The sequence below is a fragment of the Copadichromis virginalis genome, linkage group LG7 (assembly GCF_057382275.1).
Source record: "Copadichromis virginalis isolate Kocher_CV1m ecotype Utaka linkage group LG7, C_Virginalis_male_GT1.1, whole genome shotgun sequence".
NCBI classification, from domain to species: domain Eukaryota; kingdom Metazoa; phylum Chordata; class Actinopteri; order Cichliformes; family Cichlidae; genus Copadichromis; species Copadichromis virginalis.
In genome coordinates, this window is record NC_140624.1 from 36,736,560 (window position 1) to 36,761,769 (window position 25,210).

At 39.1% G+C, this 25,210-nt stretch overlaps 1 protein-coding gene across 2 annotated transcripts in view; it reads left to right on the top strand.

The window, feature by feature from the left end:
* The window catches only part of igsf9a (immunoglobulin superfamily, member 9a), a 65,758-nt gene that overhangs the window by 27,080 nt on the left and 13,468 nt on the right, over positions 1–25,210 (top strand). For both annotated transcript variants that reach the window (XM_085463255.1, XM_085463257.1), the window contains 12 exons: positions 2,285–2,426; positions 7,959–8,104; positions 10,755–10,897; positions 15,980–16,120; positions 16,601–16,717; positions 18,541–18,691; positions 18,944–19,055; positions 20,592–20,782; positions 23,163–23,380; positions 23,739–23,823; positions 24,532–24,702; positions 25,092–25,128. In XM_085463255.1, the coding sequence (XP_085319381.1) occupies positions 2,285–2,426; positions 7,959–8,104; positions 10,755–10,897; positions 15,980–16,120; positions 16,601–16,717; positions 18,541–18,691; positions 18,944–19,055; positions 20,592–20,782; positions 23,163–23,380; positions 23,739–23,823; positions 24,532–24,702; positions 25,092–25,128 (1,654 nt within the window). The remainder of the gene's footprint in view (positions 1–2,284; positions 2,427–7,958; positions 8,105–10,754; positions 10,898–15,979; positions 16,121–16,600; positions 16,718–18,540; positions 18,692–18,943; positions 19,056–20,591; positions 20,783–23,162; positions 23,381–23,738; positions 23,824–24,531; positions 24,703–25,091; positions 25,129–25,210) is intronic.

The window sequence follows — 25,210 nt, forward strand, 5'->3', positions numbered from 1 at the left end:
CATATATGAATTGCATATGATATATATATATACTGTATGACATCCTATTTATAAATTCTTTCTCCAGACAGAGGAGTCACTTCCTCCTTAGAAAGAACACTGGTTAAGGCAGTTTTGCATTGGCTCCACTTTTCAGAACCAGAAACGTTATGTATAGTTAATGTTTCCAGTGTGCAATGGCATGAAAACAGAACAAAACATATTACATATACATTAAAAGATGCTTGGGGTAACTCTGCAAAGATTTTTTTTACATAGTTTGTCTAGTAGAGTGGTTCTGATTCATTCTTAAATAGTAAAGTAATGATACCTTAATTGTCTTTTGTCAGTAAAATTTTAATGTACTGCACTTACATACAGTGACTAACACTACCTATCATTAAAAACAAAAAAAAAATGCAAATGTTTCAGAAAGCTGTAAAAAGCTCATTTAAAATTAAGAAACATATATATATTTTTATTTACTATACAAATAACAAACCAATTAAATCATGTTCTTAAACCCACATTTGAGCCAGCACACTGGACTTCTCTGACAAGTATATCATTCAACCACTAAAACTAATTTATCTATTCAGGAATGCAAGTAAATATCTGTAGTTTGCCATCTTAATCAAAAAATAATAATGTCCTTAACAATTTTTTTCTGCTTCTTTTGTAAAACAGTAAATTTGAAAATTAAGAGATAACAACAGTAATTAATTAAAATTATATTTTTAATGCTAAAATATGAAGTGCTTATGCATACTGATACATTAACCATCACAGAAAATATTCTAGTAATTGCCTATACTCTTAGTTTAGGGCATCTGTGCATCTATAGAGCACCCTTGTACTCTATATACTGTATATACTCTGCATGTATGGATTTTTGTCAGATATATTGATGTCATAATTTTTTACTTCACTAAAAATGTTTAAGCACTGGCCTCACATATGCACAATCTGAGCTGTGTTTACTATTTCTACAAATTAGTGTCTTGACAAATTAGTTACTAATAACAGGTGAAGTCTATACTCCAACTTATCACCTGTACGGCACATATTGAGAATATTAATTTTTAAGTAAGTACGTACTTTGGTTTCTGAACAAGGACCCAGCAGACCTTGGAGAGAGACAAAGGGCTGCTCATAAAGAATGTAAAAGATGTATAAATACAGTGTATGTGACATGTCTGGTCAAGCAAAGACATGATGGGGACCGCTGCAACATCGCAGAATGTTTTGTATATTTTAGTGTTACGGTTAAAAGAAATGTTTGAAAAGCCAATGGGGTATTAAGTTGGATTTTATTTTCATTTCTCAGTAAACATCTACTTCTTACAATTCAACTTTTGCTGTGTTGTATTTTGTTTCTTTTATTAGGTTTTAGCATCTATTTTTGTTGTTATTACGTTTCACCAATATACAACCTATTTAACCATTAAATATCCAGTTGTTTCCCACTTTATCTGTGGTTGTGTCTTTCGCTACCATGCATTTCATGAATAATTCATTCTGATATTTATTAGATTGATATTTTGCATCACAGACTATTTCATTTTTTCTCTCCTATGAATAATACGATTTTTAAGGGAATGTAAGAAATTAGTAGATGTCTCAAGGAGGGTAAAACAGGTTTTGCTCTGAGACCAGCTAAAACAAAAGGAATACAACATACTATACTCCTCTACAAGAAGAATACTGTAGTCCAGCGTAATGTTAAAGGATAATACTGAGCTACTGATGTATTTATGTTGTACTGAAACATATAAGGCATCTTTTATATCACGCTTAAGTATTTTTTAATACTTGAGCAATATACTGTCTTTTGTTGCATCATAAAAAAGGTGTAAGATAGTGAAGGTTACAGTAAGTATAATTTAATTAAAAGAGAATGCAATATACTAGAATAGATGCAACAATCTATTTGAGTCTTTTATCATTATTTGATTATATTGCAGCTCTTTCCTAAGAGGTCCTTCCAATTCAGTTTTTTTTTTTGGCAAAATAGTCATTAAAGTAAAAGGAGAATACGACACCTAGTGTAGATAAGGGACATATTGTGAGGATGAGTATTGAGAAAGAGAAATCTGTTAAAACTGTTATTTGTATGAGGTGAATTTATTCATCTAGATACAAAGGAATTGTACTTATGTAATTTATTAATTTTTTGTGTCCTCTGCCAAACTGACACTGTTTCTTAGATTTTTAGGTTATTTATTTAATAACTATAGAGACAAAAAAAAAGGAAATCTTTATTATTATACCCTGCACTCAGCCTTTTTGTATCCTGCATCTCCAGGTCCGCCTGTCATTGTCATACCTCCCAAAAACACCTCTCTGAATATGTCCCAAGATGCACATCTCCAGTGCCAGGCAGTGGCCGATCCCCCCAACATGACATACGTGTGGGAAAAAGGTGGAGAAAATGTCTATCATATAGAGTGAGTGAACTACCATTTTGATTATTATCCTTTTTTCTTTTCTTTTTTTTCCGAGAATGTTGGAAAAGCTTAGTGGTTGTTACGTAAATCGAATTTTGTGCTTTTTGTTCAAGATTGCCTTCATTATCTTTTGCATCATAAAAAAAGGAAAATCACAAAAAGCGGATTACTGAGATTTGTCACATTAAATCTTTAATTTAAATTTTTTTTAAAAAAGGAAAAAGAACCCAACATGTTGGGCAGGTTGTACAAGAGATGAGATTTACTTTATAGTGACTGTATTGAAAATTTACCAGAAGCTTAACCTCACCTCCTCCTACAGTATATCTTAGTAATAGGCATTATAGCACACAAAAGCCCAATTCTGTGGGTTTAACAAATCCAGAACATTCCTTAAAAGTATGTCTGACATCTACTTGTGTCAGTTCATTGAATACTTTCATGACAATAACTAACATGCAGTCTGCAGAGTGTCTTTATTAAACAGGCGCAGATCTTGTACGTGTTGGTATATACTGACATTTTGGTGAATGAGGGCGAGTCTTCAGACTCTGCATTAAATAAAGGGATACATGAGATCACAAAATGTGCTCATGAAATTTACAGCAAGATGTCATCAATTTTATATGTTTTATCATTCAATTATTTATAAGGCACTCAAACCCCCTGTCACTCAAGTTCAAAAATGTCAGGTAAACGTGGATCCATACGTTCTGTTGATCTGGAAACATGGATACATTCATGCAAAGATCACTTTATTATGAAACCCTCATTGATGCTGCATATAATGCATGGTAAATGCAATACATAGTATGGTTTCTTTGAGTTTAATAGCTAATGTTTGCATGCACTAAAATAGCAACAAATTTACCAGGCAAATGTAAAATTGTTATAAAACTGCAACAGCACCAAGGAAAAATACACCCAATACAGCCTGTAGGTTTTTTTTTGTTATTCATAAAAACTGAGTATTTAGTGTCCCGTGGGAGTGTCTAAGGTGATCTGTGGTTTGTCTGCCAGAATATGCACATCACTGTGCTCAAGCTTTTTAGTGCCAAAAATAAGAAATGCTTTTAAAAATAACACCATGAATTGCTTTTATTTGTCAAGTTACTTCAGGGCACCTTTTCTAGCTGGAGATAGTCTTTCAGGCTATGCATTTGCAGTTGTTGTCATGCTTCAGAATTCATCATGGACCAATCACACGTCCCCACATACTGTTGAATAAGTATATAAGCACCTGACTTGACTTGTTGTTTTCTAGATACAAGTGAAACATCTAGACAGACCTGAATTAACGAAAATGAGCACTGAGTGATTTCTTTTCACTCTGAGGTAACATTGACTGCACAAACTGTTTTTACAGTCCTGTGGTGATCTAAGGGCCACGTTAAAGAACTCACAACTAAAAGGTTTCTTTGCTGGCCCAGAATTGAAAGCGCTTTGCAGTAATCAAGTCTGCTAGTGATGAAAGAATGCTTTATTCCTTCGGTATATGCCTAGGAGAGAGGGTGAGCTGTGCACCAGAAATATTCCTGAGATGATAGAAGGTGGATTTTTTATTTTTTATTTTTTTTGCTACTTCAGATGTGAAATTTAAATAAGGAAAAAAAGAAACACACACACACGCTGAGGTTACTTGTTTGGGGCTTGACATTTTGTGCTAAGGATTTTAAGTCAGAGACGAGCCTCTGTTTTCATATTTTATCTGCAGTTCTTCTTAACTAGTGTGGCTTGTCTATGTTTGTCCAGGTGTAGACAACAGGGTAACACCCATTAGCTGATATGAAAAACAACATTGTATCACATTGAAGTTTTCTAAATCAGTGTTTATTTTCTTATGAATTAATGCCTCATATGCACTGGGCATTAAATATTAATGAGCACAGTGATTAAAAGTAGGGAAAAAACATATATTGCACTGCACTGTCCTCAGTCTCCAATTCTCTTTCTAGTATCAGCTGGTCAAAAGGTATGAAGTTAAAAGTTAGCTGATAGATAATGAATCAGTGGAATCAGAAATGTATCTCGGCAGGTGTTAGATGCAGAAGGTTATTAGTTTGTAAATACTGGAAACAGCATATTTTGTGTGTTTGTAAATGTGCAATTTCACCACAATGTTATAAGACAAAAAATAGGCCAAAATACTTCATTTATCTCATGGTTTTTAACTTATTTTTTTACCCCCAAATTATGTAAAGGACAATAAAAGATAACATTATGTTGTAGTCTCCAAACACAAAGAAAAATACAGAAATAAAATAAAAATAGAAAAGAGAAGAAATTCTGATGTTGCAGTAGCATCAGTCGTGTCACTTTAAAAGAAGAAAAAAGATATTGCCCTGAAAACTGAAAAGCGCCAAATGAGCTTTTCTCTATGAGAGGTTTCATAAAAGCTCTGTTTTGTGCCAGAGAGAAGATGGAGTGAGCAGGGAATGGCTCATGATTGCCAGCATATCATGCACCAGACAATTGAACAGTCTCTTAAAAAACAGTGGCTGGGATAGGGTCAGTTGAGCAGGTTGGGGGCTTAATTTGCATTACTTCTCCCCTTGAGCATTTCTCTAAAACAGGTATTACTGTTCATTATACTCAGGTTAATACTCAACCGGATCTCGATTGGTGGGGGGGAGATTCAGAGAGGCTTTTTGGACCTGATATATATTGCTGTTAACAGCTGAGTAGAGCGTATGAGGATTATTCTGATTATCTATGACTAATGGTGGGAAATAAGCCTTTTTTTTTCATTTCTTTGTTAAAAATAGTGAGGCGCTTTTTGACAGTGCCAAAATAGATTTCCTATATTCATTTCTCCATTTACACTCAGATTTCATGCTGTTGTTTGGGTTTAAGATGCAATCATGGCAAAAAAAAAAAAAAAAAAAATCAACACATCCCTTTGAATTTGTCATATTTTCAGTGTATTTTGACCTTTGTACCTTTTAAGAAAGACACTATTCTCAAACTAATTATTTCATGTTCACAGCATTAATTACAAAAAGTAAAGTCATTCATGTGGAAACAGTAAGTAAAGTAAAGTCGTACAGCTGTAACACCTTCAGATCCATAAATTTCGGATCAGGTGTTCCAGATTGGGTGCCAATGATTGGACACTCTTTAGAAGTGAGAGCTGGAACCTGTCTTATTTAAAAAGTATGACATCAAGAGTCTGGTGTTTTCTTTGCTATTGAAGTGTGTCCTCTCATGTCAAGATCTAAAGAACTCTGTAAGGGAATCAGAAAAAAAGTTTTGGGTGCCTATGAGTCTGGCAAGGGACTTAAAAAGATTTTGTACAAGAATGGCTGCCCCAGCAAATTTAGCCCAAGAGTAAAGTGTTTGATGGAAAAAGTCTCCAAGAACCCCCTGGACTTTATTCCAGGACCTACAGGAAACTCTTGCTACTGTTCGTCTCAAAGTACATGTGCTGACCTGCAGATGAGATGTGCAAGGAAAAGACTTGGCTGCCTAAAAGTAACATTAGGCCAAAACCAAGACTCTTATGCCTGGCTTTTTGGGTTGCTGTGTTCCAGACTGGTAACTCAAATGTCGATTTGTCAAGTCACAAATGCTGTGACCATCACAAATGTGATGTGATGAGCATGTCACTTATGGACATTTGTGTGTAGTGTCATGATTTGGGGTCGCTGTGGACTGGGGAGTCTCTGAGTCCCAGTTATGAGCAGTTATTATCTTTGCTGTGTAAGATATTATGAATTTATTAAGTAGTTTAAAACTGAACCTGAAGGGTACCCTTTGATGGTATAATGGTTCCCATCAAATAAGCAAATCAGCCAAGGAATGGCTGCAAGAGAAGTGATGAAGAGTTATGAAAAGGCCTAGTCAGGTTAAAAGCTACGTTATCATCTTGTTGCCGTTCAGCAGAAATGATGTCACAAATAGAGCTGGCTATGTTTGTTTTACATTGTAGGAGGATTTAAATGGGCTGTACATGAAAAAAGCCCTCTATCATAATACAGTTGACTGAAATCTACATGTGGCAGTGGCAGAAAATTTTACAAGAGCCTGGTGGATAATTGTGCAAAAATACCTACAAGTTATTGATGCCAAACAGGGCAGTATTAGCTTAAGAGAGCAAGAGTAACGTGGATATTAAATGTGTTTGTTGAGTTATTAGAATAGAAACTGCTAATTAAAAATGCTAATTATTCCATGTATGAAAAAACAAACAAACAAAAAGCAAACAATTTATTTTTTTGAATGAGCCCTGTACATCTATCATTTTTCATAAGTAAATCACCTTAGGAAAACCTTTTTGTTTTTTTGTTTTTTCCACTTTATTGATTGATTTATTTATTTTTACCACAAGGGGAATCAGTAACTCCCTGAAAAATTATACCCATGCTAGCGAAATATGATACAAAAAGTGAGAAGGTAGTTTAGTGCTGAAGCCTTGGGCACAGTAGCACTTTTGTGCTATACCCTAACACATGCATGGCTTTCTGTCTACACCAATAATGCCAACATGCTGTTGCAGGTATTATCCTTGCCTTATTAGTTCAGCATGTTAGCTTGCAATTAGTTGCTAATTACTGCTTAAAAAAAGTAGAGCTGAAGCAAATGGTAATTTTATTAGGTGATTACAGGTATTTAATTATAATGTACTGGATAAACTAAAGCTGACACTTTTAACCTGGGAAAAAACGAATATAAGGAAATGTAAATATGTGGCTACATTCTCTATATGTCTATTTTCCATAGCAATTCATTCCATAGTTGATGGCATATTTTAGTTTTGACACTAGTGCTGCTGAATAAAATTGACGATAAAGAAATGTACGTCCAATAAACCTTTGACCTCTTGTTTTATTTTGTCCTGTAAGATGGTAAAAAACAACTTCTTACCATCTCCAGTTTTATTCTGCAGGTTGTCCTCTGTGTGTCTGCCTGTTCCTGAGGCAGTTAACATACCGAGGGTTTGATAGAGATTTGTTTGCTAAAGAAGCTGGCCCCCGCTGCAACTGACTGATACAGTAAATGCGCCGTAAAGCCTCATAATTGAGTTAAAAGAGCTTGAAAAGCTCTGTAGGCCTTCAGCATTGGCGATAAATCTTTGCGGTCACTGACAGTGATTGATTCTCTGTTAACATGAAACTGAAACAACTAAAATATTCAGTGGCACTGGCTATTTTTCTTCAATGCAAGAGGAAAACAGTAGTGCTAAGAAATATCCAAGTTTCTTATAGTACGTGAATGTGAATGTGGCTGAAGGTGGTCCCTTAAACATAACACCAAAGTCACAAGCCTGTTAGATGGATTTGTTTGTTTGTCTTTTTTTTCCTTTCTCTTTAAATATAAGGATGTATAACATGAGTGGGCACACTGCCTCTCACTCTAACTGAAATAAAATGAAATGTCCTTAACCTCCATCTGCACAGAACAGTGAATAACAATATTAATAATAACAAAAAAAAAACCCCTCCTACACTTTTGATGTTCTGAAAATGTGCTAGAGAATATTTCCCTCTTATTCTAAAGTAGCTGGTTTGCTCTCATACTGATGTTTTTCTCAAGGTCTCTAAAGTCACGAGTGAAGATCATGGTAGATGGGACTCTACTTATCTCCAGGCTGATCCCAGAGGACTCTGGCAACTACACCTGTGTGCCAACCAATGGCCTGCTCATGCCGCCAACTGCCTCTGCCATCCTCACAGTGATGCGTACGTTTGTGTGTGGTCTGTGGCTAATATATAATAAGATGTCATAAGAAGAAATATTTACTGTGTACTTCATTTATCCCAGATTGGTCAATTCTTTTTAGCTACAACACACAACATCTTAAATAAGTTAAACATACACTAATTAATGTACTATATAGCAAGTAAAATATTTCAGTAACTCCAGCAGAAACAACATTTCAAATGGCTACAAAAGTGGTAAAGCAATTAATAGTAAAGCATTAATTGGCTCACAAGTGTCTGTTTTAACTAAGCTGAAATTAATTAAACATCAGGGTACAGATGACTGTCTGCTAGACAGATGTGTTGCATTATAGAGATATTGTATCAAGTATGAAACAATTTTCCGTGTCTGTCCTTGTGGCAGGGGAGCTGAATCAGTCTGTTAGAGAAAGTGCTTCAATGTTTGCTTAGTAACCTCTGCAGTACAGCATAAAAGTTGTCCAGTTTTCATCCAATCACAGAGCCACTATGAGTCCTTAAAAGACTATTTGTAATTTCCTTCAAATTTCATTTCTTTTCATTATTGTCTCTATTATTATGAATATTATTGTCATTAAGGCCTGAGCACTCACAGTGTAAAGGCCCCATTGTATCTGCTCAGTTTAATATTATTTCGACAAAATAATTGCCTGTTTGAGGGCCTAAATTGCATGAAAACTTGTGAAATCTGGCAGTAATTTGGCATTGATTCATTTTAGAAACAACTTCAATAGCAAGGTAAGAGTCCACATGGACTGCCTATGTAACATTTCTGGATTTTAAAACCTTGGTCACCTAGAATAATCAGGTCATTCCCAGTAACCCTCAAACCATTAAAACACACAAAGATGCAAAAAATATTATCAAAGATGTACTTCTATGGGGTGTGAGCATGACACATTAGATAGTGTTTCAGTGGATGGTGCTGACAGAAATCCATCAAGTGTTGGCATCACAGATGGCAGGAGGCTAACACACATAGTAGAGGAAGCTGACACACCTGTATGTAAGTCAGGCGTTGAGTAGCTTGGTCATCCAGAAAGAACCAGAGTCCATTTGCATCACAGTACAAATAAACTTTGACTTGTTCATCTTGTTTTAGTTCACTATGCTGCATTTTCAGCACTGATAACTTCTGAACAACTTTCCTCAGCACAGATAACCAAAGCTTTAGGATCAACTGTGCTGTGTGAATATAGAGTAAAGAAACTCAGCCTTTGCACAATCCTCCTTTTCATCTAAGTCCATTAAGGCAAGAACCAAGCTCCCCTATGCCTTGAAAATGTCTAGATTATTATTTTTTCTTTAGAGGCAAAAAAGAAAGTGGATTCTAAGAAACCAGCCGTGTCATATATTTTATATAGTTTATATATTGAAAGGGTGGTCTCCTTATTGAATGAAGGGTACATGTACATATAGAGGTTTTACAGTGTGTATACTTCTGTTATGTTTCTGGAGTGGAGATGATATATGTATTTTTGAAAACATATTTCTATTTTTATCTAGTATCTTTGATAGTCTTTAAAATACAAATATGTATCGAAATTAGGTTTTACTTGCCCATGGGCAAGATATGTTTAGTCCATGGTCCTGACAAAGATAAAAACAAAATTATAACTAAACTGGTGAATAGAATATTTAGGAAACCATAACATGATTAGTGCGAGTACATATATGATGGATTTATCTGCCAATGCCAATTAGGATTTACTACATATCTGACATGTTTTGCTTACTGTGGGTTGCTGATGACAAAGGGTCAATTAGTCTGAGCTTTCTTTCATATGTCGCATGTATTCCCGTCATGTGGAGTGGCAGTCTTCACTTTAGAAACATTGTAGCATCGTAAGGTAGACAAACACTGTGATGGACAGTCACAAACAATATTTTAAGCTTCATTTTAAGCACTAAGTCATAAAAAAACATGTCCTGATTAGTTTAATTACCACTAAGAAAGCCCCAGTCATATTTTATATATTGAAACAGTGATCTCAGAAAAAATATATAAAAGACAGTAGGAAAGTGAAAGTAACTGATAACTTTAATGCCAAGCGGCAAAGGATATCTGTACCTTCTTTCAACAGAGGTACAGTGGAAATTACAAAGTTCCTGGATGAGACTGATAACTAGTGTTTATTAAGGAAATCTATATAAATTAAATCAAAAAGATGAAAATAAGATTCCAGAGACATTAAATATGGTGTTTTATTGCACTGCTGTCAGCAGTAGAATTAGTTCTGAAATAAACTGTAATGAAAAAATGCACAGTTCCTAGAACTGATGTAGAAAACTAGACCATACATTCCCTTGAAACCCCAATTTTTGTCTTGTTTTTTCCGCTTATTGTATTTTTTATTTGTGAGGCTTCTTTAAGGTTTTGTAAACAGTTCCCTATTAACATTTTGCTCTTGCCTGTGAAATATATTATTCTGTCAGGCACTCAGTCAACTGCAAACTTCTTATACTGAATACACAGACTTGCAGAAAATGCACTACAACAAAACAATTGTTTTTCAAAATAAGTTATGGATCATGGCACAGTTCCTCTGCAGTGGTATGTGCAGTTTTCCTCAGTGTTGACACAGTAAAGTATTTGAATGCTTAACTATTACAAAAATAAATAATGTTTTATCTATATAACTGTTCTCAGACCCAGCCCAGGCACTAAAAATGCCCCAGGAAACATACCTCCCCACAGGTATGGATGGTGTGGTTTCCTGCCCAATGGTAGCTCAGCCCCCGCTGCTCCGTGTGGATTGGATGAAGGACGGAGAACCAGTCGACCTGTCTTTGGTAATAAGAATAATAATTTCCACATAACCGCACATTTTCCTTAATAATCAGCCTTTGCTGTGTCCTTAAAAAAATGCTATCCCCTGTTCTGTGCACCCAACACTAGACTATTGATTTATGATACTCACAAGGAATCACTGGCTGTTTTCTATTAGTACAGAATGCACAATTTGTCCAACATTGCTGTGAGCTTTATGACTCGATAGCTTTGAGCATTTACTATATTTATTTACTATTTATGTAGTTATTTAAACATTATAAATTCACATTTCCTGTGCTGACGCATCAAAATATGTTCTGTTTCCTAGGTTTAAGGCCATGCAATCACATACATTTTAATAGAGTGGCAGACTTTTTTCAGTCTTAAAAGCTATGAAAGCCATCCTTAAGGCATTCCTTACTGCCCCGTGTACTCCCATCTTTTTCTATTATTCTTCTGCTTTCACTTCAATCTACTGCTCATTTCATCTCATTGGATAAATGGGTGTAGGAACCATTACAGATGGGGGAGGGGAGTAGCTTTGTCCTTTCTTTAAAAAAAAAAAATAGTTGCACACACACACACACACATACATACATACATACATACATACATACATATATATATATATATATATATATATATATATATATATATATATATATATATATATATATATATATATATATATATATATATATATGAGGTGGTGCAACAATACTCGTATCGATATTGAACCGTTCGATACAGTGCTTTCGGTTCGGTACGCATATGTATCGAACAATACAGAGGATCGCAAGTTCGATTCCTGCCTGGGGCGTCTGTATCCAGTAAGGGTCCTAAGGCTAGACCCCTTATGCGAAGCAAGCCTACCGCAGACATGAGCGAGACAGATAAATATGAAGGCATGCCGGCTCGGACGCCGCCCGGATCAACAAGGTCCGCATCAGGTGTTGAGGAACCAGGGTACCCTGACGAAAAGTGGGCTACTGGAACAAGAAGGCATCGGTGGGCAAGAGACGAAAACAGGGCGTTGTTGGAAGGCTACTACGCAAGTAACCCCGGCGGAAGGGGCTACATGAATAGGATGAGGGACCTATGGATTCTTCGATACCCAACATCCACAATGACGGCGAAAAGTGTTCCAACATTCGAAAGAAGGGACTGCTCTCACAGCTAGAGATTGACGAGGTACAACACAAATGCTACGGCAAGGGGGAATCAGGACGCCCGGTCAGGGGGGAGATATCATCACCCCCACCCGAGATTGGGTACATAGCCCCAAGTGCGATAGGAGAAGGATCGTTGAGTGCGAGAGGAACTGACCTGAAAAATAGGATCATGGCCAAGCTTGAAACCTGGATCCCCCGTAGCCGGTTACCAAGATTACGTGAAGTACCCTCAGAAGGTCTGCTAGATGATGTTAATGCAGCACTACGGACAATACCTACAACCACGATTACCAACACTAACAAGCTGATCTACAATACGGCAGCAGTGATCAGTGAGATGCTTGGCTATAAGTAGAACAGCCACAAGGGGCAGTACACTCCATGGATCAAAGTAAGATCAAAGTAGCACGGAGGGAGGTTAGCCAACTAACGGAGTTGCAGAAAGGTGCGACAAAGAAGGTGCATAAAAAATACAGCAAGCTGTCCATACCTGAGGCCTTGGAAACTGCCAAGCAAAGACTCACAGCCTTGGCCAGCCGCTTGAGGAGGTACACCAGAGAGATAGAAGGCAGGAGAATAAACCAGCTGTTCTCAACAGAACCAGCAAAGGTGTACTCTCAGTGGCAAGGGAACAATAAGAGAACAGCACCACCAAGGCTGGAGACGGAGCAATACTGGAAGAGCATATGGGAGAAGGACGTAACCCATAACGGCAATGCTCAGTGGCTAGTGGATCTGAGGGCAGACCACAGTGACCTCCCTGAACAGGGTCCAGTAACCATCACAGTGGCAGATATCCAAGAAAGGGTCTCCAGTATGAAGAGTTGGACAGCACCAGGGCCCGACATGGTTCACGCCTACTGGCTAAAGAAGCTGACTGCACTCCACGAGCGTCTGGCAGCACAAATGAATCAGCTGCTAGTTAACGAGAGACACCCGGAATGGCTAACTGAAGGTCGGACGGTCCTGATCCCCAAGGACCCCAAGAAAGGACCGGTCCCCTCCAACTACCGACCAATAACCTGCCTCAGTACTACATGGAAGCTCCTGTCAGGCATCATATCGGCTAAGATCAACAGGCACATGGGTCAATACATGAGTGAGACACAGAAAGGAATTGGCAAGAATACCAGAGGCGCAAAACACCAGCTACTGGTAGACAGAACAGTCAGCCGAGACTGCAAGACCAGACTGACCAACCTGTGCACTGCCTGGATTGATTACAAGAAGGCCTATGACTCAATGCCCCACAGCTGGATACTGGAATGCCTAGAATTGTACAAGATCAATGGGACCCTAAGAGCCTTCATCAGGAACTCAATGGGGATGTGGTGTACAACACTAGAGGCCAACTCCAAGCCCATAGCACAAGTCACCATCAAGTGCGGGATCTACCAAGGAGATGCTCTGTCCCCACTGCTGTTCTGCATAGGCCTGAACCCCCTCAGTGAGATCATTAACAAGACTGGCTACGGATACCGACTACGGAACGGAGCAGTTGTCAGCCACCTCCTGTACATGGATGACATCAAGCTGTATGCCAAGAGTGAACGAGACATCGATTCACTGATCCACACTACCAGGTTATACAGCAATGACATTGGAATGTCGTTCGGACTGGAGAAGTGTAGTCGGATGGTAACAAAGAGAGGGAAGGTAGTCAGAACTGAGGGGATTGAACTACCAGAAGGCAACATTGCAGACATAGAGGACAGTTACAAGTACCTGGGGATCCCGCAGGCGAATGGGAACAATGAAGAGGCCGCTAGAAAAGCTGCAACCACCAAGTACCTGCAGAGGGTCAGGCAAGTCCTGAGGAGTCAGCTGAATGGTAAGAACAAGATCCGGGCCATCAACACGCACGCCCTGCCCGTGATCAGGTACCCTGCTGGGGTAATAGGCTGGCCAAAGGAGGAGATAGAAGCCACTGACATAAAGACAAGAAAGCTCCTTACCATGCATGGAGGGTTTCACCCCAAGTCCAGCACCCTGAGGCTGTACGCTAAGCAGAAGGAAGGGGGCTGGGGACTGGTGAGTGTCAGCACCACAGTCCAGGATGAGACAAGGAACATCCAAGAATATATTGGGAAGATGGCCCCAACTGACCGAGTGCTCAGTGAATACCTCAGGCAGCAGAAACCCAAGAAAGAGGAGGGAGACGAGGAACCATCATGGAAGGACAGGCCCCTGCACGGTATGTACCACCGGCAGATAGAGGAGGTGGCTGATATCCAGAAATCCTACCAGTGGCTGGACAAAGCTGGACTGAAAGACAGCACAGAGGCACTGATCATGGCAGCACAAGAACAAGCTCTGAGTACAAGATCCATAGAGGCTGGGGTCTATCACACCAGGCAAGACCCCAGGTGCAGGCTGTGTAAAGATGCCCCAGAGACAATCCAGCACATAACAGCAGGGTGCAAGATGCTAGCAGGCAAGGCATACATGGAACGCCATAACCAAGTGGCCGGCATAGTGTACAGGAACATCTGTGCCGAGTATAACCTGGAAGTCCCGAGGTCAAAATGGGAGATGCCCCCAAGGGTGGTGGAGAAAGACCGAGCTAAGATCCTGTGGGACTTCCAGATACAGACGGACAAAATGGTGGTGGCTAACCAACCGGACATAGTGGTGGTAGACAAACAGAAGAAGACGGCTGTAGTGATCGATGTAGCGGTTCCGAATGACAGCAAAAAAACAGGAAGAAGGAACACGAGAAGCTGGAGAAATACCAAGGGCTCAGAGAAGAGCTCGAGAGGATGTGGAGGGTGAAGGTAATGGTGGTCCCCGTGGTAATCGGAGCACTAGGTGCGGTGACTCCCAAGCTAGGCGAGTGGCTCCAGCAGATCCCGGGAACAACATCGGAGATCTCTGTCCAGAAGAGCGCAGTCCTGGGAACAGCTAAGATACTGCGCAGGACCCTCAAGCTCCCAGGCCTCTGGTAGAGGACCCGAGCTTGAAGGATAAACCGCCCGCAGGGGCGTGCTGGGTGTTTTTTATTTTTATTTTATATATATATATGCTGGGTGTAATATATATGCCTATATCTATTTATATCTATATTTATTTCTTTTACAATGTAAGACCTTGGGAAGCAGCTTTTAAAATTAAATCATTCCCTTAGTTTTGTGTGCAAAACAGCCACCCGCTTCCTTTTCCCCCTCATCTTTACACAGTGAGCTGACCCCCTCCTCAGTGCTTTATGTCTGAGCTGTGGACATGTCAGCAGATGAGATGCACCACAGGAAATGCGTTAGATTCCTGCAGTGTGGGACACAGGCGCTAGAGTCAGGCTGTTATTCTGCCAATTATTCCAATTCTACCATGGACGTCACAAGCTCTCATACCCACAGTAATACTTTCTTACTGCCTCATTCTGGGAGGGGGGGCATGATAGCAATTTTGACTTCATTATACTGAGTGGCAACCTTTTGCACAGTCAAAGCTAAACACAAGCCTTCCAGCTGTGACTTAATGGAACAAAAAAATGACTGAAAATTTACGGTTTTAAAAGCAAATGCTTGAAAGCTTTGCAGGCCATTTCTGTTATGTGTGTTTTGACTGACCTGACTGAGAAAAATAAAAAAATAAAAAATCTTTTCTAATCAGACAAAAATCACATCTTTTAACATTTATTGTAAATCTCTTCTTGCAAAAACGGTGCCATTTGGATGGAATCTGTGTAGCAGGGACTACAAATATCAAAAACTGTACTTACTATACAGTGAATCATTCATACATATCTGAAAAGCGCATATTTTGCTTGCTTGGTTACGGATTTCCTGCCATTTAGCTCTTTGAGCATTCTGCCTACTTCCTGTTTAAAATATGTTTTTTACATTTACTTGGTGTATTATTCAAAATTGTGTGTGCTAGTTCCTTTTAACCTCTTACTGTGAGAGGTGTATACAAATTGTGCATTTCTCTCAGTATCCAGGATGGACCTTAGCACCAGATGGTTCTTTGTTCATGGCAACTGTCAACGATGATGCAGCGGGCATGTACAGGTGTACTCCGTACAACAGCTATGGCACTATGGGCACATCTGGACCAACTAGTGTAATTCTACAGGTTAGTGTGCAGTCCAGGCCACCTGGGTCTCTCACCACAGGGATGCTGTGTATCACATGAAGCCACTGTAATGATGTACACAAGACAGATTACATTTCACGCACCACAAATACCGCCTTTGTGGTTTAGATGTGACCTAAAAGCTCATCGAATCTGCCTCCGAATCTGTCCTGTTCTTATGACTGAGCTGTCAATTGTGATAATTTTAATTAGCCACAACTGTATCTGTCACAGCGAATTAAAAACTTTAAGAGAAACGACATTTTATTGACCTTTTTACTCTGACGTGAGCCCTCTGACATTAATAGAAGTCAACTCAGAGTAACTACAATGGTGGCACTATTGGGGAGTTAATTGTGTGGCTAATCCTTTTGTTATTAAGATAATCTTGTCCAAAGCGGCAGTAATCCAGTCTTAAAATCCATTGTTGGGATTGCTGCGGACTCCTTAATTCAGCTATATTGTTTTGGCAATTCGCAGGATCCCCCTTCATTCAGCATCACTCCGGAGAAACAGTATAAAGTGGAGGCTGGTAGAACCCTGCTTATCCCCTGTCAAGGAAATGTGGACCCAACAATTAAAGTGACCTGGAGCAAGGTAAATTACCCACTGTGGTTTATTTAAAAAGCGAGCTGTCCTGTTTTATTCATGTCAGTGCAAATGCTTACATGGATCTTCAATTTATATTGTTTACTCAGAAATCAGAATCAGACACATGAGTCAGTGCTTGCACAGGACATAGAGTACATATGATGCAGTCTGGGTGTATATAAACAGATACATTTCCAGTTATTGTTTTCCTGATGTACTTTTCTAAATGAGTAAAGACAATATTTTTCACTCTTCCACCCTGCATCCATTTGACTCATGATGACTCATCTTGCACTTAGGGATGTATACATAAATGTATCCAGTAAAACACGTTGAGGGGTGACTGCCTAACCCCTCCCATCGTATAAATCTGTACTTGACCTTAGCTTGTGGGTAGTAGTAGCTGGTGGAGCTGTATCATGTAGGAGGCGTGTGTTTTGATTGCAGTTGGCAAAAATTTTGTTTAGGCTTCCAAAGGACAGAGGTCTAATTTATTCATTTCTAGTTGATCCTCCTCCTCCTCATCTAAGAACATGGATAAAGGAGGTGTGGATGGATGCAAACAGTGCTGTACAGCTCTATGATGTGTTGTGCTGTAGGCACTTAACATGCCATCTTCTTAGTTATCTAAAGGATTTGAGCTCATCTCCTGTATAATAATATCCTACGCAGATTTTCCAGTTCACTTGAAAATAAGTCGCATTACAGAAGCCCCAAACGCAATTTCATTGTTCTTGACAATGACAATAAATAAATAAATACTAATACTAATACTAAATAAGAGATGCTCTTGCTGCCATTTGACTAGTCTAAGAAGTAACTAGACGAAATGATGATGAGTGCAGCCAGAAGCAAAATCAGTGCATCAGTGTCTTTCCTTGCGAGAGATTGAGACCAGTCAGCAGTTGAAAGAGCAACTTTATCACCACTTTTTATTATGAAATTGCCTACTTTTCAATTTAAAAAAGGACTTTATATCCACACTCACAGAAATAAGGGCAAAAATCGGATGGTTGTATAACAAAATTGCTATGCATGCTGTAAACTTTACGACTCAAATTTAGCAGAAATCTGCTGTTTAACATCCTTTGTCATTACATCTCAAATCCAGTCACTTGGAGTATAGACAGTAGACTGTATATAATGTGGGTATAACCTTAGTACACTCACCCAGCAGATATTTGAAGTTTTCACTTAACCATTTTGGCTACTGCCATAATTTTTGAAAACCAGACACTGTGAATTGGACCTTTGTTCCATTCCTGGTCTCTGTTGTGGCTCTGTTTGCTATTCTAGCCCACTTATCAAACAATCGGCATACACAGCATTGTCCATGTTGAGTTGGGGTGCAACATGTTTGCAGGGTTTGAAGGCTCTCCACAATACCTCTTCAATGGACACAACAACAGTATCATAAATGAATCATGTGATGTTTCTACAGTCATTGGTGTACAATCAGACCTCTTTTCACAAACAGGGCCCCCAGTGGCTATTAGAAGAATTGCAGGTTTAAGGCAGTTCTGCATTAGCTTTTCAAACCTAGAGGACTACATTCAATTTTTCAATGGAGCCCAAACAAAATCAATCAATCAATCAATAAATAAGCTTATCAATAAATATATTTCCCAATATGTCTGGTCAGCAATGCATATTAAATTGCACAAGTTAAATTAACTCTTGACTTGTGTTTGATTTGTAATTTGTTTGTCCTAATATGTCCCAGCTATTTGTGAAAGTTATAAGATGTTTCATTCATGCTATAGGTACATCTGATTATGCCAACGCAGAGAGTTTTCTTCCACATGTGAATGGTTTGGTGTTTTTGATAGGTCGGCCTGGCTCGTAGCGTTTCCTACTCCGTAGAACCGGATGGTTCTTTGCTGCTGCAGCCTTTGACCAAGGACCACCAGGGGGTGTGGGAGTGCAGCGCTTCTAATCGTGTAGCCTCAGTAAAGACCAGTACACACGTATTTGTTCTGGGTGAGTCCTGTCTAACAATACCATAACCACACAGTGATTACATGAGCTGTGCACATTTTTAGTTTTTACTTTCCCAAATTATTTTCTGTATACCTGTGTAAACCTTTATTACACCCAGCACAGGCCAGATGCCTGTGCCTCCACTCCGCCTCCGATGGATAAATGTGGTACAGAGAGAGATGGCCTCTAAACTCCAGGTAGTTGAAGTGCTGGCCGATTTCCATCAACACCTCTCCATTCCCTCCATTACAGGAACCAGTCCCCATGCGGCTACCTCTCTGTCCGTGTCTCCAGGGGTGAAGCAGGCCAACATATCCTGGGAGGCAGGCTTTGATGGAGGATCAGCACAGACATTTTCAGTTTGGTGGGTGTAAAGCCACCCACTTTCTTTTCGGGCAGTAACCATGGCAGCCATCGACAGCAGTGGTATCACTCTATTGATCTCCCGAATGAGGAGTTCATTTATCTGTTATCACTTGTTGGCAGCTTCAATAAAAAAAAAACGCTGCTACAGAGCATTACTTTATAATGCAGTGGCCATGCTAGCTACAATACAAGGTTACTGACAAAAGAGAGGATAATCTGCCTACTTTCTTTTCCTGTGAATCAGCACTTTTGTTCTGATGAATCATAGATGAATGGATTTTGTTTTAGATATGCTTGTGGTGTGGTGGAGAGAATAAAAGGAATCTTAAATTGGTGGAACTTGGTCAAAAACAACCAGAATTATGTGTGCACTGTTAAAAATAAAGTTTAGCATGAACACGAAGTGTATATTTTCTAATTAATTTCAAGAAATAAATAATAAACTATATTTAGATCACTATGTATTTTTTATGTCAGAGAATACTAGTACAGAGATACACAAAAGTTCTTCAAAGACCACACTGTAACCTGAGAGTGCTACATCAGATGAACATGAGATGAGCTGTCTTAATCCTTGAGAGGGAACTGGGTCAGTGCTACAGTAAGGAGCACATAAATAAATCTAAACGACTTCAAAAATACTCAAATAGATCAGCCATGAAGGATAAACAACCTCCCGAGTCTTGGCTGCAGCTTCCTTTGATAGCCTGTGGTCACAGCATGTGTTGCCGTGACCACAGGTTAAATGAAAATACTACAGTGAGAAAAGCAAGAGGATGATCGTCTTACTATAAGAAGTTCAGCATATAAGGATATTTGGGTATAATGTGAAAGTTATACCTATTGAAACTTTAATCACCATACGTTTCAGTTATGTTCACAAATGATTTAAAAAAAAAAACATGTTCTTGTTGCACTTTGTTGCGTCTAGCAGAAGAAATGTTAAAAATCATGCATATGTGTTATAGCTCTTTGGGCAGCTTTTTATTCCTCTTGAAAATGAAACAAGTCTCTGCTCTTGTAATTTTCCTAATAAAAGTGATTTGCTTGTTGCAGAACACAGTAAAATAAGGTCTCTGCACTGAATTCTTTGTACACTTGAATATCAAAAGAGAAAGTCAGCTTAACCATGTTAATGTTACCAGTAGCACTGATGGAGTCCAAGTCATCATTTAAAAAAAACAAAAAACCTGCTTTTCTGAAACTGGTATTAATATTTCTTCTGCTGTTTTTGAATAGGTGAATAGGGTATTTTTTAGCCTTAAGGTCAGGTAATTTTCTCTGTAGAGAAAAGACGTGTAGAACCTCAGCTCTGGTAGAAACATGAAAATCACTATAATTGGAGTTGCAAGCTCTCTGTGCAATTTCACAGGATACATCAGTGCCGTCTCTGCCACACATTCTGGAGCTGATGACGAATATGAATGTTTAATGAAACCTACTTTTCTGTCATGTTTCATAAAATCACACTCCCAGAATTCCCTGCTCCTCTTTTGTTCTCACTCCTTTTCTCTTTGTCTCGCCTCCTCTGCAGGGTGAAAAAGATTTCAGCAAGTGATGATGATGGGAAGCAGGACTGGTTCTCTGTGCCTGTGCCCCCCTCCTCTGGCACTAGGCTGCAGGTGACAGGCCTGTCTCCTTCCACCGACTACCAGTTCAGTATCCTGTCTCAGAATAAAATGGGAACTGGCCCCTTCAGTGACATCGCCACTACACGGACTTTGGGTCAGTATCATCCCCTGGTTTTATCTAAATCTGTCTACGGAGCTGCAATTTCAAAGGATGATCTTATTTTGGCACAAAATGGAGATTTGCTGTCTGATTCACTCCAAAGCTCCAAAGCTAACACATCTATTATCAGATGTTTGTATTCCTCCTCACTCTCAGCTGCAGCTAATTAAGGTTAATTCTGCCCAAAGGCCAAAAGCAAACTTTAGCTGTTGTGTGATAAATACACGAGTCAGCTCTCAGTGACAATAATAATGTTCTTGCAGTACAACTAACTTTGTGACTGAAGAAGTCTGTAAGTTATTTCATCAGTTGGTCTATTCCCCAGCACAAACCTAAACATCATTTTCAGTCATGATTTTCGGTGCCTAGAAGATGAAACCTAATGGGTTTATCTCATCTTTCACGTCTTTCACATTTCAGGCTCGGTCCAAAAATTGATTAACTGGTTCGCATACATGTGTTGTTTCTTATCTCACTATTGCTACTTTTAAATACCGACTTAAAATGCCAAATAAACACATAAAACAAAAGGTCTGCACACTCATTGCAACTCTTATAGCATTCTTTGATCCCATTTAAGCATTCCTGTAGTGACACAAACTGGAAACAAAATACAGTGCAGTGAAACAGGATTTCCTCTCTTCACGATTTCTTATTTTTCTTTTTTATGTTTGCTACACGTTTCAAATAAAAAAAAATTAATGTTAGACAAGGTCAACTAAATGAATAATATATGCAGTTTTTAAATGATGATATAATTTATTAAGGGGGTAATAAGCAAACCTACCTGTGCCTGTGTGTGGAAAAGAAGAAAGTGTGTACATTATTGTACTTTATTGAGCCCCGTGGGGAAATTGCTCTCTGCATTTAACCCATTCACTCAGTGAAGCAGTGGGCAGCCATTGGGCACCCGGGGAGCAGTGTGTAGGGACGGTACCTTGCTCAGGGGTACCTCAGGGTAGCTGTTAAGGGGAATCGAACCCCCGACCTTCCGATCATGGGGCAACCACTCTACCTACTGAGCTATCCCTGCCCAAAAAAAGTTGGCCCTAAATCTAATAACCTTCTTATCGCTGGGGAGCAATTTTGGCCCACTCTTCTTTGTAGAATTGTTTTAATTCAGGCACGCTAGAGGGTTTTCAAGCATTAAAGGCCCGATTTAGGTCATGCAAAACCATCTCATTTGAATTTAATTCCAAACTTTGACTAGCTCACCTTTGTTTTGTCTGTTTGAACAATTCAGAGGTGGACTTGCTGGTGTGTTTCAGATCATTGTTCATAGGTTACTTTTTCACATAGGTTTGGATAGCTTTTTTTTTAAATTACATTTTGTATTCACTCAAGTGATCTTTGTCTAATATAAAGTTTTTTTTTTTTACTTTAAACTAGCGATATCCCCATTAGCTTGCGCTAAATAATGCTAAGACACTAAACGGAGATAAAAACATATATAAAGCTTAGCATGTAAGCACTGTCAGAGCAGTATAAATAGAGAGAGCTGCCAGCATGCCTGTCACTCTTTTTTATGTTTAACTTTTTTTTTTTTTCCAGCATTGGGCCCATATGTTCAAAGGTATTTTGTGTGATTTACAGCTCTCTGGTGTCATCAAAAAATTATCAAAATTTAGCTTAGGGCAAAAACCAACATTAAAATGCAATGTTTATACACCCAGTGGCACTACTCTTTTCTTCATAGATGAATGGATAGTACATTAAAATCCGTTTAGTCCTCTGCCTCAGACTCGTGAAGGCTGGAGTTGTGGCTGTTGCAGTCTGTGGAAATGTTGTTAAATGCAGATTTTTCTTTTCCTTGCTAGAAACATTTTTTTCATTCCAGTCAGAGAAAATATATCTGTGAGACATCTGAGAGATCATGGAAATTAATTTGAAGGTGAAATCCATTGGATAGGAAGTAAAAAGATAACATTTAGATTTTTATTTTTTAAGATATTTATGTTGGGAGCCAAAAAAAATAAAATAAAGGCTAGACTCAGGGGAAACAAACAACCTGATCACGTTAGTTTGTCTTTGTTAAACATTCATGGCAGCAGTTAATTATAATAATATGATAATCCTGAAAATAAGGAGTAAGCATGCTATATCAGTGGTTTCAGTTAGGAATTAGATAGATAAAATTGGATGGATGGATATGTTTTATCAAAAAGTCTTGAATTTACCAAACTGCATAAAGATGACTATGTGTTTCTTGTTTGGTACACTGCAAAAGACTAATGTCAACCTCTCTCTTATTCCCCTCACATTCTGAAGATTGAGCATCAGTGGCTGTAGCAATTTCCTCTGGTGTAATTTAATTTTTCCGCCAGAACATATCAAGCTGATCGACTGAAGCTCTTTCTCATTCTCTCTGCATCAGATCCTCCACCAAGGAAAAATAAACTAAAGCCCCCTGCATTGCTGTCAGCTAATCGGAGTTCAGCAGGTGTTGTTCTGCAATGGTCCCTTTCTGAAGCACAGCACCCTCCCGTCACTGGCTTTGTTCTCCAATCCCGCACCGAGCAAGGGGAGTGGTTTAATTTGGACGAGGACATCAGTGCCAACAGTAGCGAGATAGTGGTTCCGGGTCTGCACAAGGTAACACGCCAGACACGCTGCTCCCTGCGAGACTAATCAGTCCATGCTCCCTGTTGAATGCCTTTGAGATTTTTATCTAAGCTTTCCTTCCGTGGTTTTACTTTTTCAGACTCTCAATTATACACACTTCATGGCAGTCATCACTTTTCTGTCATATTTCAATCTGCATGCGTTGCCTTTTTTTTTTTCTCCTCCAGTCTGTTTCATCCTTCTTCTTTCTCTCCTGTATAGGCCTACATGAATTCAAATGAACGTCATTAGCATTGCAAGCACAATCCGGTGTTGACAAAGTGTGGTTTCATCCTCTGTCCTCCCCACTGTGTGTGTGTGTTTGTGTGTGTGCGGATGCTGGTCTCAGGACTGTGTGTACGAGCTGCGACTTCTTTCTCGACGTGGGGACTTGCTGAGTGAGCCCAGTCCATCAGTCAATGTCTCCACTGCAGGTAGGTTTGGTGAGCAACCTTGCTCACTTCACATTTGTTCCCCACCTTCTGTTTGAACCCATTCTACTTCCTCAGTCTCCTTGTCCTAACTCTTTCCCCCCTCTTTCTATATTTCTTATCCCATCCCTCTGTTCCCAGCGTTAGACTAAAATTAGAGCAGGGCCTCAGGGAAAGCTGTCCATTAGAAGCCTGAATGATTGAAATGGCTCCACTAATAACTTCTCAAAAGAGTTAGTGATTGAATTTGCACTTTTCTTATTATTATGTGAATATGGCATGAATGTTACATTAGCTAGAGTACAGAGATATTAAACAGAAATCTGCAACCCCTAATGGTGTAGGACCATCAGCACCAAAACAATATCCTGTTGATTAACACAGCTCTGCTGATAATCTCAGTTTTACATCTGACAGATTAAGTTATGCAAAATAATTAAGTTGCTGATTTGATGAACATTATTATTATCAGGGATGTAGACTGGAGATTAAATCTACCTAAAAACCTTTTAATCATGTAGAATGTAAATTCATTGTTTTAGTATTATTCTGTTGTTGCTATTGTTCTCAAGTTTGTGCTTTCCCCTTTAATCAAGTATATATTTAGGTAATCCTATAGTTCTATCCATCTATATCCTTCTCTCTCCATCTACACACACACACACATATATATATATGCATATATACATATATATCTATATCATGTCACAGGTATGGAGATTTACCCGTCCACTTCCCGGCTCCTGGAGTTCGTCCCAGAGTCGTTACTGGCCGGTGTCCTGGGTGGGGTCGGCTTCATGTTGTTGGCCCTGGTCTTGCTGCTGGGGTCCGCCTGCATCATCAACCGCAAGAGGAACCAGCGCTGCAGAAAGAAGAGCGATGGTAAAATGCTCCTCACTCCAGAGACACAGCAGACACTCACTTTGATGAACTGCATCATGAATATAATCATTTATTCAATAAAATATTGAAAGCACTTTCAATCCATTATATAAATCATGGCCCACTGCATGGATTTGGCGCTCCTCTTGTCCACCCCCTTCGTCCATTCACTTGTAAAAGTTATTGATGTCATTTACATTACTTGCTAATTAGGGTAATTTCTCATTAGTGGCTGATAAATGTAAGTGTAATTAACTTTTTGGACAAGCCTGGGTGCCTCGGGACCTATAATGGGCTCTTATTACGGTTGATTATGTTTTTACGTCTTGGTCAGTGTGGTTGTATCCTACTGAGTCAGATACCATCTTGCCCCTCTCCCTTCCTTTCAGAGCCCCCAACTGCCATCTATAAATGCTCCCCATCAATGTAAGTACCCCTTTATCATTTCATTATAATACCTCCCATTCACCTTTCCCTCTGCCTTCCTTTAAGTGTGCTGAAAATGCCA